The sequence below is a fragment of the Nyctibius grandis genome, chromosome 4 (genome assembly GCF_013368605.1).
Source record: "Nyctibius grandis isolate bNycGra1 chromosome 4, bNycGra1.pri, whole genome shotgun sequence".
In the NCBI taxonomy this organism is placed as follows: Eukaryota; Metazoa; Chordata; class Aves; order Nyctibiiformes; family Nyctibiidae; genus Nyctibius; species Nyctibius grandis.
The window spans coordinates 53,420,209-53,436,527 of record NC_090661.1 but is presented as its reverse complement, the minus strand read 5'-3'; the positions used below and the strand labels follow the sequence as shown (position 1 = coordinate 53,436,527).

The following is a 16,319-nucleotide window of genomic DNA, read 5'->3' as shown; positions in this document are numbered from 1 at the left end:
ACCTATGTAATTCATAGTATAGCTTGTAAATATACACAGATTTTCTATTTTATCATTCAAATCGTAAAAAAGGTGTTCTTAAAAGTTCTAAGCAATATGACTCTTACTGTGTAAATGCTGCATTTTCTTATAACACTGCTACTGTTATTGCTTTGAATCTACACTATTCCATTTTTTTGCTTTCAGAACCACTTAATATTTTAAATTAAAACTCAAGATCCCAAATATACATTTTGTGGCACATAGTAAATGCTATTTAGAGGAATATTAAAAAATGCATATAGTTTACCATCAAAATTAAGTCACAGATCACACTGCTGTCCTACCATATATTTCCTTCACAACAATTCCATGCAACAATTTTCTCCCACATCAGTAAGACCTACCTATGCTATGCCTGTACCCCAAAATTTCAGTAGTTGCTGATGCCTAATGCAAAGTGGTATTTTTTTTTGTTAGCTGAGCCAAAAGAAGCCCTTCTTGATTGTGTCTCACGTGAGCCAACTTTATTTTACTACTACAGCATAATTAAATGCTGAACTGATAACATGCAGTAACAATGCCAAGCAAATGCCTGTGTTAGCAAGCAGTATAATACGGCTTACCAGTGTGATTGTTTGCATATAAAGTACTTGCAGTAGTAGCTCAGCGCTATAGAAAACAGATAAGACTGGAAAGTTTCAGAATCCATCTATACAGGTGTTTTGAAAAGCTAACTCCATACCCTTCAGTATGTATTATAAACAGTTTAATTTTTCTTGTATACTTTTTACTCTCAGTGATTAAAACAGTTCATGGAGCTGCAATATAAATCAGATTGTAGAAGCATTTGTGAACGTACGATGATTGGTGCCCTGCAATATACAAAATAATAATAAAAAAATTACATTGTGATATTAGCCAATTACACAACTACACCTCATGAAAGCCACATGTTCTATTCCTTGGAAGCAGTTGAATCACAGAATCACAGAATCAACCAGGTTGGAAGAGACCTCAGGGATCATCGAGTCCAACCATTGCCTTGACTCACCATGTCAACTAGACCATGGCACTGAGTGCCATGTCCAGTCTTTTCTTAAACACATCCAGAGATGGTGACTCCACCACCTCCCTGGGCAGCCCGTTCCAATGTCTAATGACCCTTTCTGAGAAGAAATGTTTCCTAATGTCCAACCTGAACCTCCCCTGGCGAAGCTTGAGGCTATGTCCTCTTGTCCTATCGCTAGTTGCCCGGGAGAAGAGGCCGACTCCCACTCTGCTACAACCTCCCTTCAGGTAGTTGTAGACTGCAATAAGGTCACCTCTGAGCCTCCTCTTCTCCAGGCTAAACAACCCCAGCTCCCTCAGCCATTCCTCATAGGTCAGACCCTCCAGACCCTTCACCAGCTTGGTCGCCCTCCTCTGGACTCGCTCCAACACCTCAACATCTTTCTTGAAGTGCAGGGCCCAGAACTGGACACAGTATTCAAGGTGCGGCCTCACCGGTGCTGAGTACAGAGGGACGATCACTCCCCTAGACCGGCTGGCTACACTATTCCTAATAGAGGCCAGGATGCCATTGGCCAAGTTGAGCTGATCCTGAAACAAGACAAAGGTACAAGGTAAAAGCAGCGATATCTTAAATTTAAGCATTCCTTATTTATGAGGAAGCTTAGGGCAGTTCTCTTCTTCTCCACCTCAAACATATCGTAAGTAGAACAGACCAAGCAGCTAAGGTAGTGACTGGATAGAACTGCAAACCCACACCGTATTTTTGTCAGTCTTGAGATGTACTCATTCAAGTACTGAGAAAGAAGAATGTCTTTTGAAGCCCTTATCCTGGGGTAAACCTTTACTGCCCGAACAGGTAGGCAGGTTCAGCCTTTGGATACAGAAAGAAATGATATCAGGAACAAGGAACTATGTTGGTGACTTCAGAAAGATTTTAAGGAGTGTCAAAGAATGCTGTTTGTCTGCAATTTGTCACCAAGATTTCAGAAAATTATTTGTACACCTGTGTTGGTATAGGCAAGTTAACTGTAAGCAAGTATGTTCATTTTCTTCTCTAATCAGTATCTATAAAAACATCAGATGTTTAGCTGGAAAAAAAAAAGAAGACAAAAACTTGTCTACAAATATGCAGTAACACACTGATTGAAAGATATTTAGCTCTATTCTTCAGATACAATTAAAAAAAATATTCCATGGAAGTATCACAGCTTTGGACATTAGCAGTATGAAGAACTGACGTAATTTGGAGTCAAGAATCTTGATGCCTATCTTGCTTACCAATATATGTTCCTATTTTATTGATTCAACCAACTGTAATTTGTTTTGAAAGTTACATATTTACTCAATGATATATTTCAGCAAAAATAACCCCCTTAAAAAGGTTTCATAAATTACATATTTTTGCTTCAATTGTGTTAGTCACAAAACTGGGGTAAATGGAATATTACTTGCAGCAAGCTTGTATAGAGAGGACCCCTGAATCTTCACTGACTCTGTGGAAGAGAAAGTTCAGTAAAAACAGATCAAAGCATACCGCTGTCATCTGAAGGGCAACAGAAGTAACACAGAGAAGGAATCCAGATTTCCCTCTAAGTTACTTTTACTTCCTAAAAGAAGTTCAGTTTCTCAACTCAAAAGCTACTGAGGTATCAGCTGCCTTACAAAAACCAAACTTTGAAAAGAAAGCTTGCTAAATCTATTTTTACATAAAATGTCCAAAGGCACCTCTCACTGGGGTCACACCAAGATGAATTTAAGTGTGGAAATTAAATTGTTCTTGTATGAAAAGGTCTTCCAATAGTTCATCTACCATCACAAAGAGATCAGAGAGACACTTTATGAACTGCACTGTCAAGATACAGAAGCTGCAATTTTGTAATAAATGAGTGTCTGACTCTTTTAACTTGAGACAGCGCCATTTATAAGCCACTTTAATATTGCTGTAAGTGGGCTGTGTGTCTGCTCTCTGCTGCCCAGACAGAGTAAAAGTCTCCCGTACTAAGGGACAAGCTGCCTTTACAGTTGGTGCTCTCATAACCTCCTTGTATGTCATCTGTTCATTTCACTACACACTTCAATAATTAGCTAAGAATTGAGAAAGGCAAGAGAGAAGCCTCACACAAATATGTGAACAAATAAGACCTGTATGAATACAATCAGTCTGCATACTGGCATCATCAATAACCATTTCTCTCATTCAAAACTATGTCCCTGTTACATTGTTTCCTTTTATGTGTGCGTTGTATTCAATTGTATAATGTGGTATGTTCCTACTTTCATCAAATACTGTGATGTTATTAATAAGGGGTATTACTGAATGTGCACATGGAAATGTATTAATTCAAACAACCAGCATGGGAGGCAATTGTCACTATGAAGCCTGAAAGGAAACCTGTACTGAACATTCCTGATGAAAACATCTTTGATGCTCAGAAGGTTCTTCTGCTTTTTTTTAGTCACATCTCTCATTCTGACAGAACTAATTCAAGCACAATACATCTCCAGACTGTTAATATCATAACAGTATAATAAATTTTAAATATAAAGCATTTGAGTAGGCAATTCACATAGCCACGCATGTGTGCTGCACACAAAATTAACAAGAGAGATAAGAAACAGTTAATGGTGTTTCCTAATCTGTATTTCATATGCACAAGCACATGGTCATAACCGTCACTCTTAAGAAATGAAAAAACAGGCTGAAAAGGATCTTGAAACATAAAGGCAATGGCAACTATGCTTCAAACGGTTAAAAGAGAAAATTTACCCTCCTATGGAGCAGCCTTCCTCCAACTAACTTTTGGCATGGATTAATTTCTTTAAAAAAATTCGTTAGCAGCCAGAAATGCCTATTAATAGGATTATTTGAACATGGGATATGAAATACCAAATCTTGGTCAAATCAGAGATTTTACTCATGGCCAGCTCAATTGAGGTTTTCTTGCTTCAGAGATAAGTCATATTGAGCTTCACGCAGTTTGACCTGCTGAATTTCTCAGATGAATGTTTAAAAACCCAAATCAGTTTCGTACAGAAAAATAAAAATTAAAAATCTCAGCATTTCACTAGGATATAGCTTTCCATCCCCAGCAGCAGTTGGAAAGACTACATGGTAGTGGCGTTCTATGCATAGACATCACAGTATTTTCCTGACTCTGTCAAACAGCCTTTTCTATTGTGAAAAAACTTAAAAGTCATTCAAGAAGTGTAAGTAAGTAATTTGCTGACAGATAAATGAGTGGATACCAACAAATGTGCTGCTTATCCATCCTCAAGCTTTTCAGTCTAAATAAGTCTCTAAATACTCGCTTTAAAATTACATATTCACAAAGACACACAAAGTTAGCAGCCCTTTCAGCATCCGTATCTGTAGTTTATCATCCTGTTTTAACTTTTATATATGGTGTCAACCATCATTATTAAGCTACATGAAAAGAGAGGAGCAGAAGTACAGCTGTCCCCAGCACTTCTTATGCTTTCCCTGCCCCTCTACTTGACTGTGAGAAATAAACTACTGTCCTTGAAGTAATTCAGTTGCTAGTGATGCCATCCAAAGACTGCTTCATTGTGCCATTTGAAAACGAGCCTGCTCCTTAGCTTCTCACTTAGGTCTTCTGCTAAAAGTAGAGAAATGCATGATGCACCACAAACATCTATCACATCTCAACCCACGGCTCTAGACAGAATATTTTTCTCTCTTTTATCTCTTAACCCACGGCTCTAGATGCAATATTTTTCTCTCTTTTATCTCTTAACCCATGGCTCTAGATAGAATATTTTTATCTCTTTCATCTCTTTTATCAAAATACTCTTTCATTAAAATCACTGATTATTTCAAAAAGGCAGCAATGAAATCTAGGTAACCACAACAGAAGTAACTTTCTCAGTTCATTACATATCATAGTAGATTCTGACATTACAGTAACTTTACGTTTATAACTAGATATAACAGATAAAGAATTTGCTATTCTTGTGCATTTAAACCCTTGTACAAAACAGTCAAAGAGCAGGCCAGTCAGGTTCAAGACACATTATATAGCTATTCAGTTTCACAGTCACCTCAGTGTATAATAAAATACACTGACTAAATCACAGAGTTTTTAAGAAATGTATAATATGTATTATATGATTTAGAGGAATTATTTTTACTTCTTTTTGGTTTTACCATGCACAAAGCACAGTCCCAATTGAAAACAGTTTCTACACTCTATTGCAGCATTGAATAATAATAAATGCAGCTACATGAAAAACTAAAATGATGTAATAAAGGCACCAGACTTACCAGAATGCATAAAAAGTGAATGCTAATGAATGAAGCCTTTTGAAAACAGAAAAGTCACATGCATACATCAAAGCCAGTTAGCATGTATTTTAACTCTGACAGTTAGCATGTAACTCCGACATTGACCTTGTCGGAGTTACAAGGGTTGTTATATTTTTATATACATATATATGTATGTATGTTACTATTAAATTGATATACATTTTACAGGAGCCACATTTTATTAGACAGGAAATTATGCATTATGAAAGTAATTTCTTTAACTTCTGTATTCTTACACTTAAATGTAACAGTGAAAAAGCCAGGAGAATTCTACTTGTCTCTTTTTCTTACATTCCTCCTGTGATGTTGTAAGATGCTTATTAACCATGGGACCACATTCTACTCTTGCTATTACCTCCTTGGAAACCTGGAGTATTCCAAGGTTGATTGCTTTAAATTTGTGCTGAATCTCATCCCAACCCAGGAATATCCTAATTCAACACAACAATTTTTGCAGCAGTTCCACAAATAGAGGATGTATAATCAGCTTTTTCCTAATAGCAATAGTAACAGCAATAATGTAACTATGGTGTGGCAAAAATCCTCTACATTATCATATGCTTTAATAGGCATCCTTAGAATTTGTTTTCCAACTGTCACCTATTGATATATCCTGATAGGTAGAGAAATACAATTAGAACAGCTAACCATCCTCACAATGCATTAGAGGACATCTAATCATTGAAGTAGAAGAATCCTCCCTTGGTGTACAAACAAGCACAGGAAATCAATGTATATTTTGGCAAATGAAGTAAAGTTTAAATATGGCTTCATTTTTAGCACAAAAATATGACAGCCCCATTACCTTCACTGCCTACCCTTCTACCAGAAGGCTCACTTAGAGATTTCACTTCCTACTGACTCACTGGTGCTCATTTATACTACAGCGAAACATATTTTGTAAGTCCAGCAATCCATGATTTGATTAACAAAGTGCCAAATAGCATTTTAGCGAAGATTACTCTTTGCATTTGTAAAGTTAAAAAGAAAAAACCTAAAGGCAAAAAAAGTATCATATCTAAAAATTACTTTTTATGTGTGGTTAAACATTAATTGGCAAGTCTCCCAACATAACTTTCTAAAATATACTTTTCAGTTGATTGATAACTTGAAATTCAGACTCAGACAGTTTGCTGAATTACACCCTGAGGCTAGCAAACATAAGGAAAGCTGCAGTTTCCATTGGCATAATACAGACTACACTTTCAAGACAAATGTTAGTGGGAAGATACCTGTAAGTAATTAGAAGAACTGGGACATACATTATTTTAGAAAGATCTTGTTTTGCAAAAGATTAAAACAAAGGAAAAAAGTGAGAGTCTGTTATAATGCTATATTAAAGACCACAAGTGCATCCTTTCATTTTAAAACTGAGAATTTCTGCAGTAATTGGAGATACATTTTAAGCACACTTCAATTGGTTTCACAATGAAATAATTTAAGGAACTTCTTCTGCCCCCAGTTTGCAGAAAACAACACGGAGGGACAAAAATGTTATTAATAGAAAATAAAATTTATATTTTAAATATGACATTTCTCCCTTTTCTTATGCATGCCTGCACTTTTATCCATAACTAAGAGCCATGTACTGAATTTCAAAGCATTATTTCTCTGCCCTGCAATAAGGTCACACTCAGACTGCCTGCTGCAAAAACCGTCTAACAGAAAGAAACTAATGGTGAGTTTTCTGTACTACTTGGAAATATTCTCCAGCTCTACGGATATTTAAACAACATATGAAGCATTTGCTGTTAAAATCAACAGAGATAAAACATCATACACAATATGTGTAATTTATTAGGCTATTTATTTATTATTCGGAAATATACACCACACATCTGGATTAAATGCCAGTCAAAATAAGTGAACCTATGTATATAGACAGAAAAGCACTTTGATGGCTTAAGTACTATTTTCACTTTCAATAACTGCAGTTTGAGCATGTAGTATACTGTTAGATATGAAATGTATTTCCAAAGTAGGACTTTGGATACGGAAAAAAAATAGAAGATCCTCAATTCTTCTGCTAGGAAGGTTAGTGGTAACTAGAGTTCTGCCTTAGGAAATGGTAGAAAGCTCTGGAGTGACAGAGAGGAGACGGGAATTTCAGCTGAGATGAAAGCGAGAGAATTCAAGAGTAACTAGAGCTTGAATTTACCACAAGCACTCTTCATCCAGATACCTGCCATCTTTGTCAGAAGGCTGAGACGTGCATTTGGTGTTGGGCACATGCCAGAAAGACCCTTGTCTATTTTCTGCTGCTTGAAATATGCCAGCCCTCCTTCTAGAGCTGCTGCACAGCAGTGATCAGCTGTTACTATGGGAGGCAAGTAGACTACGATATCTACTGAACAAAATTAAAATATCTACCTTTCCAAAAGAAGATGGCAGCAGCCTTCCACTCCCTCTTGAGCTGGATCGGGAGGCAGTTTTACCCACACTCATTTCCTCTTCACACCTGGCTATCTTCTTTTTCAGTTTCTGTCTTCTTTGCTGGTCAGCAACTTAGGAAAGAGACAAAGTTTGTCAGATCCAAACTGAAATATTATTCTTTTTTTGTCCTAAGTGCTTTGAAAACATCATAGGAGTTTCCAATTGCTCAGCAAAGTCAGACTATTGAGATACATTCCACTTCCAACACACAGCAATGATAAAAAATTACCTCTATTTTAAGAAGAAAAATATTAAGAGTATGCTGGAAGCCGAAGCTGTATCTTAGCTAAAGCTGTACCTTAGCTTCCCTGAAGTATTCTCATCTCACAACTAATACACCACTATGCAGGAATTCCAAGATCAGTATTGCTGACAGAGCACTCTGCTCAAAAACTCACAAGTTTGCTCTCATTTTTTTATTGCTAGAACTCCTTTGACTGTACCCTCATCCAGTATTTCAGGAAAAAAACATGTTTATTTTTAGTAAATTTAACACGTAAAAAAATCCATGCTCACACCATGGAAAAACAGTGAGTAGTCTCCAGTACAGAAATCCACTGCAAAACAAGCATGTTCGTGTCCAGAACATAAAAAATGAAGGCAAACACTGTGAAAGGGCCACTGTGAGATCAGGAGGGGAAATTGTTATCAGTCTACATTGGTCTGCAGTCCAAGACCTTGTTCACAGTGTCCATGCAGCGCAGAAGATGAGTTAGGCATCTATGCCATCAGATAGAGGAGCCCAAAAGATGGGTGAATTTGCTGTATTTGAGTTTGCTACCAGTCACCTACATCTGATACCCTGCATATGCAGTCCAAAGTTTTTGTACACTGTTAGCACCCAGGTGCCACAGATGATGTTCACCAGATGTTTCATCAGATTTGAATGAAAATCCAAATAAGGCTGATGAAAAACATTAATAATTTCATTTCCAGATGGGAAAGAAGAGTGTTTATATAAGCAAGCACACTTTTGAAGACTGCATACACAATGAAACCTGTTTTAAGTTGACTACGTTTCTCATTCACTTAACACCGACCCAAGTGTAGGAATTTGATACAGACACACAGACAGAAAGGCCTTTGCCGACTTCTTCTTCAGTTTCTTAATGTATTTATATCATACTCTGGTAGACCCCAATCTTCATACACACTACTATACTTAACGCATGGAAATGTAAATAACTTCATGGATTGGTGTAGTACATTTTTCTAGACAGCTGAGAACTACAGCAATCTGAGGACATTTAATCAGCCTCTAAAATACACTCATCTGTGTACATTAACCCAACACACGTTAATCTCTAGGAACTATTTAAGTACATGTATTTATTTTATGGAACATTTTAGTCCTCTTTTAAACTAGAAATGATTCTTTCAGATGCAAAATCCTTGCTCTCATTCCTCAGAGAAATCCTTCTTTTTCTTTCAATTCTTACAATTGATATGTAAAATACAAAGTAATTTCTTTTGTGGCTGCTGATTTATTCAGCATATTCCATTAGAGTACTTACAATATGAAGTTGCTTTTATTACTGGAAAAACATTAGCTGAAGTTATGATATTCTAAATTCTGCAACTCGGAATTAAAAACATGCCTTGTAACAGAAGGAAAAAATATACTGTATCATTAAATAATTAAAACTCAGTATTTTTCTTCCTACACTAATTATTATTATGTGGCTATTCTAAATTACTATTATTTCTAATTGTGTTTGTCTTAAAAGTTACAGACCAGCACTCAAAAATTAGCTACAGGTCAGAAGTTTTATATGTTTGAGAGAAATAATTACTCATGCTGGGCCAACAGAGTGTGTCTGTGTGTGCACATGCATGGAAGCTGTAAAAACTCAAGTCGTGCCTACTGCTCAGGTAAAATAGTGATGGCTGAAATGAGTGTTGAATAAATATCTAGGGAAACAATGAATGAACAAGAGCTCTACAGAGCAAAAATGCAAATCATACAGAAGTATGGGTGTCTCATTTTGTAAGTGCTAGCAGATGCCTGAAACAGAGATTTCCTTACACTCAAGTGCTCAGGTGGAAAGTGGGTTTGTCTAAGACAATACAGGATTAATCACTTTACTGCATGTTCTGCCTGCACACCATGGCTTAACAGGAGTTTCTGGGCAAAGTGCAAAGCACTGTGAATATTATTACAAAATTCACTTCTCGTGTTGTCCTTATTCTGCTCTTTACAGGATAAAGACTCTGCCTTTACTACTGGTGTTCAAAGCTATAAAAGCCAACTACTACAAACATCCTCCAGGACCGTGTGCTATGACTTTTCTCAGCCAAAGCACGGCTTGTGCCCATGAGTAAAGACAGAAAGAACAGTACGTATGCCAGCTAAGGCTATCTTTGGATGTCAGAGTGACCCATTGGGACTACTGTCACCTGCATGGGAAATGTAAAGTCTTTGCCTTGCACCAGTCATATAGTGAGCTTAGCTCAGCTAATCCATTAAGTGCATTCCAAAAGCTATAAAGTCACTCATGCATACTGAAAGGCAGAGCAGACATATGCAAAACAGAATGGCAGAAAATCCCAGCAGTGTACCTGTCTTGTTGCCAAATTAGGGAATTTTCAGCCTAGATTTTCAGCAGTAAAAGCTGGGAAGTGTAAAACCAGCAAAGCAAGAGGTAAATCCTTCTTGAAAAGAGTTAATGTAGATGTAAACAGACACCTAGACGTAAGTTAGGATAGCCCTGAGGCAGTCAGCAAGTAACACAGACAAGGGTACGGGTACAGACAGAAAGACATGCACGCTGTCTCCCTCCCCTTACTTCCCATGTCCTTTCCCCAAGCAGGGACTAGAGAATCCAGTCTTTCCATTTGACTTTAGGCAGACAGAAAATGGTGTCAAACAAATGGCCTGAATCTTCGAGGCACTAATTACAATGTTAGAACTGATGGGAGCTGAAGATACTTAAGGCTGCCATACGTAACCACCTGTCCTGCAGCTGTGAATATATTAAATGCAGAGAGAATGAGACCAGCATTCAGGAAGAAACATGCAGCTTTAAAAGGGAGATTTATCTGTTAATTGAAAAGGTTACTCACTGTGGAAGATATCTTCTGCTTCAAATCAATCACAGATATAGCTTCTTTAGTTTTCAGTGAGGTTAATAAACTAAATTTGACAAGAGTGCCCTTGGCATACTGTCATAGACTAGTGGGAAGTAAACATTGACTGCATTTGTTAACAGATACTTAATAATTTCACTGCAAGTAGCTTTTACTGTATATCGGCTCCAGAAACATATCACATTTGTAGAGTTAAATATGCGAAAAGCTCAAGACAATAACTAGCTTGAGACAAACAAAAAAGAAAACCGCTGTGGTTTTTTTTCATCTCTTTAAAAAGGGAAAACTAGATGTTTTGGAATAAAAAATATACAGTCTATAGATCCAAAAAACATGAGTCCTTTTTAAAGCCTTATTAGAGAGTTTGAGATTAATTATATCTCATTAACTGCTGCGCTCAAAACCACCACAAAGATTTATAGTAAAGAGAAAATGTATTAGAATATAAACAAAGTAGTGATTTTTGTATATCACATAAATTCAGGGTCTGTGAAACTAAATTCCATAACATTGCACCCACCCCATGAATCTGTTCTCTTAATTCTGTTGTAAATGAGAGGAAGCACAAGAAAGACCATGAATTTTAGAAGTTGAACTGTAGCATTCTCCATAAAGAGCTACCTGTAAAACGCTGATCAACCCATCATAGAAGAAACCCTCTTGCCTAGGCAAATACCCTTTTTGCAAAGAGTACACCCCACTTCCAAAGCAGAGATCGCATCATTATATTTCCCTGTTAGAGCACTCCCTCTGTAGGCTGGATTCTTTTTTTCTTAAGCCTAAGCTGCAGCAGCATTTCTAGACACATGTTTAGAGTTATGGAACAAATGTCATAAACCTGGAAGAAACAAAATAATCATACATACCACACTCCTAAGCAGCTTGAAAGCTCTGAGCTGATAAGGACAGTACGATTTGGAATGCCAGCGGCTGTCCTTTGCTCTGAATTTCCAATCTCTAAATTTATCATATGTCACATCACGACACAAATAGCAGTTAACCTTCAAGTCATTTCATTTTTGATGTAAATAATCCACGGCAGACAATGAAATATTAAGTTAGATTTAAATTGAGTTCAGCTTGCAGAACAATATATCTCAAAAGAATTGTCCAACACTGAGCATTTCTCCGTTGTGTTTTTGTATCAGCTATTTTTGCAGTAACACACTTCTGGTTATTATTTCCCTTATGAATTCTCTTAGATAAACAATGCAAACATCAACCGCATTTCTGCTGAGCTTGAAGTGCCTGCAGTGACCGTAATTAAAGTGTTCAGCATATCAGTTGGTGATATTACTTCTGCAAGCAAGCTCTTCCTTCTGTAAGAATTTTTACTATCAGCTTCCTAGCACTACACAAATCCCCAATACACCATGATTTAATCACCTGGGGGGAGATCTCATCAAAGCAAACTGAATTTTGCCATTGGGTGTGAAGTTTGGGTTTCTCATAAGTCTAAATCCAAATTTCTTAAAACAGAAATTTTAATTTTCATAACTCTAAGAGATGATTCTTCAGTCCTTCATATTCATTGTCAGTAGCACTGTTTAGTCAAGTAAGGGAGGAATCACCATAAAAAGGGGACAAAGGATTTATTAAGGGCTTGATACTACAGCCTTGCTTGTATCAAATAGAAAGTAATGTCTGTATCAGGGTATGTACTTCAGAAATGTGATACCGCTTGGCAAAGCTACTAATGGCAAAATCTGACCATTGCTAAAGCTTGGAAATAAAGCCTAACAGCGAGACATGAATCCTTCAGAGGAATTTCAGGAGAGGCTAGAAGCACAGGATTATCCCAAATCCATCCACCTCTGATCCTCGTATGGGGTCCTCATCTGACAAGACATCTTGTAGATACTTCTGTCAGCTGTATGAAGAATACAGCAGCCTGGGCACAGCCTACTATATGGAAATTGTGAAAAGCTGCACCAATGCTGAAGAAAACTTCTGAGCCTGCTCAGGTAAACCTCCATTCATGTACCCTAGTCAGAGGTCCATCCGACTTCTAGGTGGGCTTGGACAGTGGATTTTGTCTCAGGGTACCACTGGGACAGCCCCCAAGGACAATTTAGACATATTGTGCTGAGCTAATGCTGAGAATAAGTGGAAAGCATAATTTTATTCCTGTTCTCTGGTATGTTATTGCTATTTTGTGATCCTCAGTAATAGTGGGAAACGGTATAAAACGAACAAACTCCCCAGTGGACTGATGGTAAAGCTGTGTAAATTCGATTAAAAAGTCAGGAACACATTTTCAATAACAACGATGATTAACTACTGAAACAACTACAAAAGGAAATTATGTTTTCTCTATTACTTGACCTTTACAGGTCAAGACTGCAGGCCTTTCTTGTTTATGTGCCTTATTTACCATATTCAGTACGGTTTTTGAGTTCCATATTAGCACAAGTGGATGCAAGTTTTGTTCTGCTTAACTCACAATGTCAGACTAGACCTAATGTCTTTTTGCAACTACAAACTCTGGGAAAAACGTGCTTTTTTGATGTACTGAATACAAATCTAAAATTAATTACCTCTCATAAAAAAAGAAAGAAAACCTTTCTGTAGAAGAAACTTTAAAGTAAATAACTTCTGCAAAAAGAAAGTAAAATTACTACAGTTAAAAGTACAGGTTCATGAAGTTTTTTTACACAGTGGGCTTTCCTGCTCTCCAAAAATTCAGACTTGATAAATACAATAGAACATCTTTCCAAAGACATACTTGAACTCTAAAAACATGTTAGAATTAGCTGAGTGTTTGACTTTAAAGACCGTATATTAGTTGCTTATAACTTTTATTTTCAGAAATGAATATGTAAGGACAACACTCAACAGAAAAGTTAAGAATCAAAGATGGGGAGATTTTGTGAAAGCTTCCTATAAAACAGTTGCAACAACAAAACACATAAGACAGCTTTTCATAGGTCCCTGCTTTTCATAGCATCAAGGGTAGACAGATAATAATGTAAAATATGTGATCATATAAAAAATTAAAATACAGAATTATATAAGAATATATATTTCTTGATATTTTTACTTCAACCTAACCCCCTAAAAAGTAGAAAAACAACATTACTGATCAGTCTGAATTGGTATCTCTCCCCACCTCTCAACCTCCATCCTAGTATGCAAGTTCCATCAGGCTAAAATAGACTTCTGGTGGGTAACTTCTCAGCATACTTTTTTTTTTTCCTTCTTTCTGCACCTCCCCCCCCGGGTATCAGAGAGACCTGCATTCCCAAGCACACTAATCACTGGGTTCAGGCTGTACTATCAATATGCCCTGTGGAAAAACCTCTAAACATATGGGTTGAAAAGTTAGTACTGTTAGAATCCAGGCATGTGTAGCAGCAGCTGTCTTACTTGGCATAGCTTTTGTCAAGTTTTCTGGCGCAAATTCCACAACCACAGACTTCTAATGGCCACTGGTATCAATCAACATGCTTGGACTAATTCTGAACATAGAAGTTTCACATTTCAAGAAGTTTCACATTTTAACAACTATTTTAAGTCAATAAGGCTGATCTAATACACAAGAACATGCTCACTGCTAGCCCAGTGGCATGGCAGCTTGCCTACTTTGCTGCCAGCTAAGATACCAGGAAAAGAACAGTGGAAACTAAATCCACTTTAAGGACAGAACACATTCAGTTGGCCAGGGAGAATGCCAACTACAGTATCATGTTTAATTCTTAAACACTAATGACTGATTCATGGCAACAACCCCAAAGGGAAATACTCACCTGCTATTTCAGCAGTACATGAAGCACATTTTCAGGGGATGTTTTTTAACACTATCTATCTGCAGGAATTCTGTTTTGTAACTCTATGCTATTAATAAATCTTAGCATTTCAAACTGAAAATTTATCCTCCTTCCCAGACCTCTTTTGAAATAGAGAAGGAACGGAAACCTTATTTGGGATGCAATAAGTAGTAAGACAAGGAATACAAAAAGAAAAAAGTAATATTATGCTTCAGTTGAGGCAATGACAGGCACAGAACTACTGGAAGAATAAAGCTGTAAACCCTCAACTGTAGAAATTTCCCCAATATTCAGTCATACTGGTGTTGCAGCTGTGCCTGGACAAATTGTGTGTCCCATCTCCATCAAGAAGAACGAAACTGGTTTTAAAATAGTCTAAAAATCCCTCTTCCTTACTTTCTTCCTCAGTACATTTTCAATATTCTTACTGCCCGAGCTATTGGCTGTCATCTCCACATAATCTGTTTCATAAAAGACAGAGGAAGAATATTCTCCGGTGGATTGCCAGAGACACTACAAATGATACCTTGCACTGAGCTTTACACCTGAACATGTAACACTTGGTTGTGCTATTATTACAGTACAGAAATTTGTAATTCTTGAGGAACAATGCACAGAACAGTAGGAACAACAAAGAAATTGAAATAATTTTCAGTTTCATTCTAAACATCTAGAGTTTATAAGAATAGTGCAGATACTGGACAATGGATGCCTGAGTACTTGTAACCTTAAATACCTTGAAGGCAGTGAGATCAATAATGAAGAATTTGAATGTAGATGTGCCCCATGGAATTATCCCTTTGCTAACTCCACACAACTTTCAGCCTGTATGGCAGAGTTTCTTATCTGTTTATAAAGTTATCTCAGTCAGGTGACAAAACATGAAGAAAGCAGGTCAGAAAAAAGTATCAGTTACATGCACACATTGAGTATAGATATTAATCCTCAAAGGTTTTATTAAGAAAGGATAATCTTAAGTATCCGGTACAAACGCATACACGAAAATCCTGGACCTGTTGCAGCTGAGACACTTTTGCCACTGACCATCATGAAACAACAATTTCAGCTATGGTATCTAAAACCTTTATATTCCACCATCCAAAATTTGCCTTTTAAAACCGGAATTACCAGGATAAATGCTTTCAAGTAAATTCAGTTCTAATCCTGACAGTGTTTGAATTGGACATCTGGAAAAAATCTTTTAGCTACACAGATATTGCAACATTGGAACAGGTTACTCAGGTTGCAGAATCTCCATCCCTGGTGGTTTCCAGGATTTGGCTGACTGATCCAGTGTTGGCAGAAGTCCTATCTTGAGCAGGAAGCTCAAGGTGGACTAAATGACCTCCGAAGGTCCCTTAAAACCAACATTTCTGTGATTCCACGAAGGCAAGTATGTGACAGAAGTTGAGCTTCCAAAACATTAGGAGAAAGGACAATGCATACAGATTGAGCTGTTGAAATCACTAGAGAGGAAATCTATGAACCAGTGTCCCTCATCTCTATCGGGTAGAAAGATCCTCTTCTGAAGTGCTACACAGAACCAGAAAGCAAGCTATATAACTTCTAGCCTTGTGTCTGGGGCAAGTGCCGAACTCCAGTGAAATCAGATGTTGAGACATGTCTCTCACTCTTGCAGAAAAGAAAATTGGGAACCTTCTACTGCAAGAAAAATAAAGTGTTTGTAGCACTTTACTCAGACAATTTAAGATGAA

The 16,319-nt window shown here is 37.1% G+C and overlaps 1 protein-coding gene across 3 annotated transcripts in view; it reads right to left on the bottom strand.

Annotated features, from left to right (window-relative positions):
- The window catches only part of SPATA7 (spermatogenesis associated 7), a 47,826-nt gene that overhangs the window by 15,750 nt on the left and 15,757 nt on the right, over positions 1 to 16,319 (bottom strand). For 2 of the 3 annotated variants that reach the window (XM_068399320.1, XM_068399321.1), the window contains exon 5: positions 7,688 to 7,821. In XM_068399320.1, coding sequence (XP_068255421.1) covers positions 7,688 to 7,821 — 134 coding nt within the window. Of the gene's footprint in view, positions 1 to 7,687; positions 7,822 to 11,357; positions 11,426 to 16,319 lie in introns of those variants that run through there. The other variant, XM_068399322.1, reaches the window with a different exon arrangement.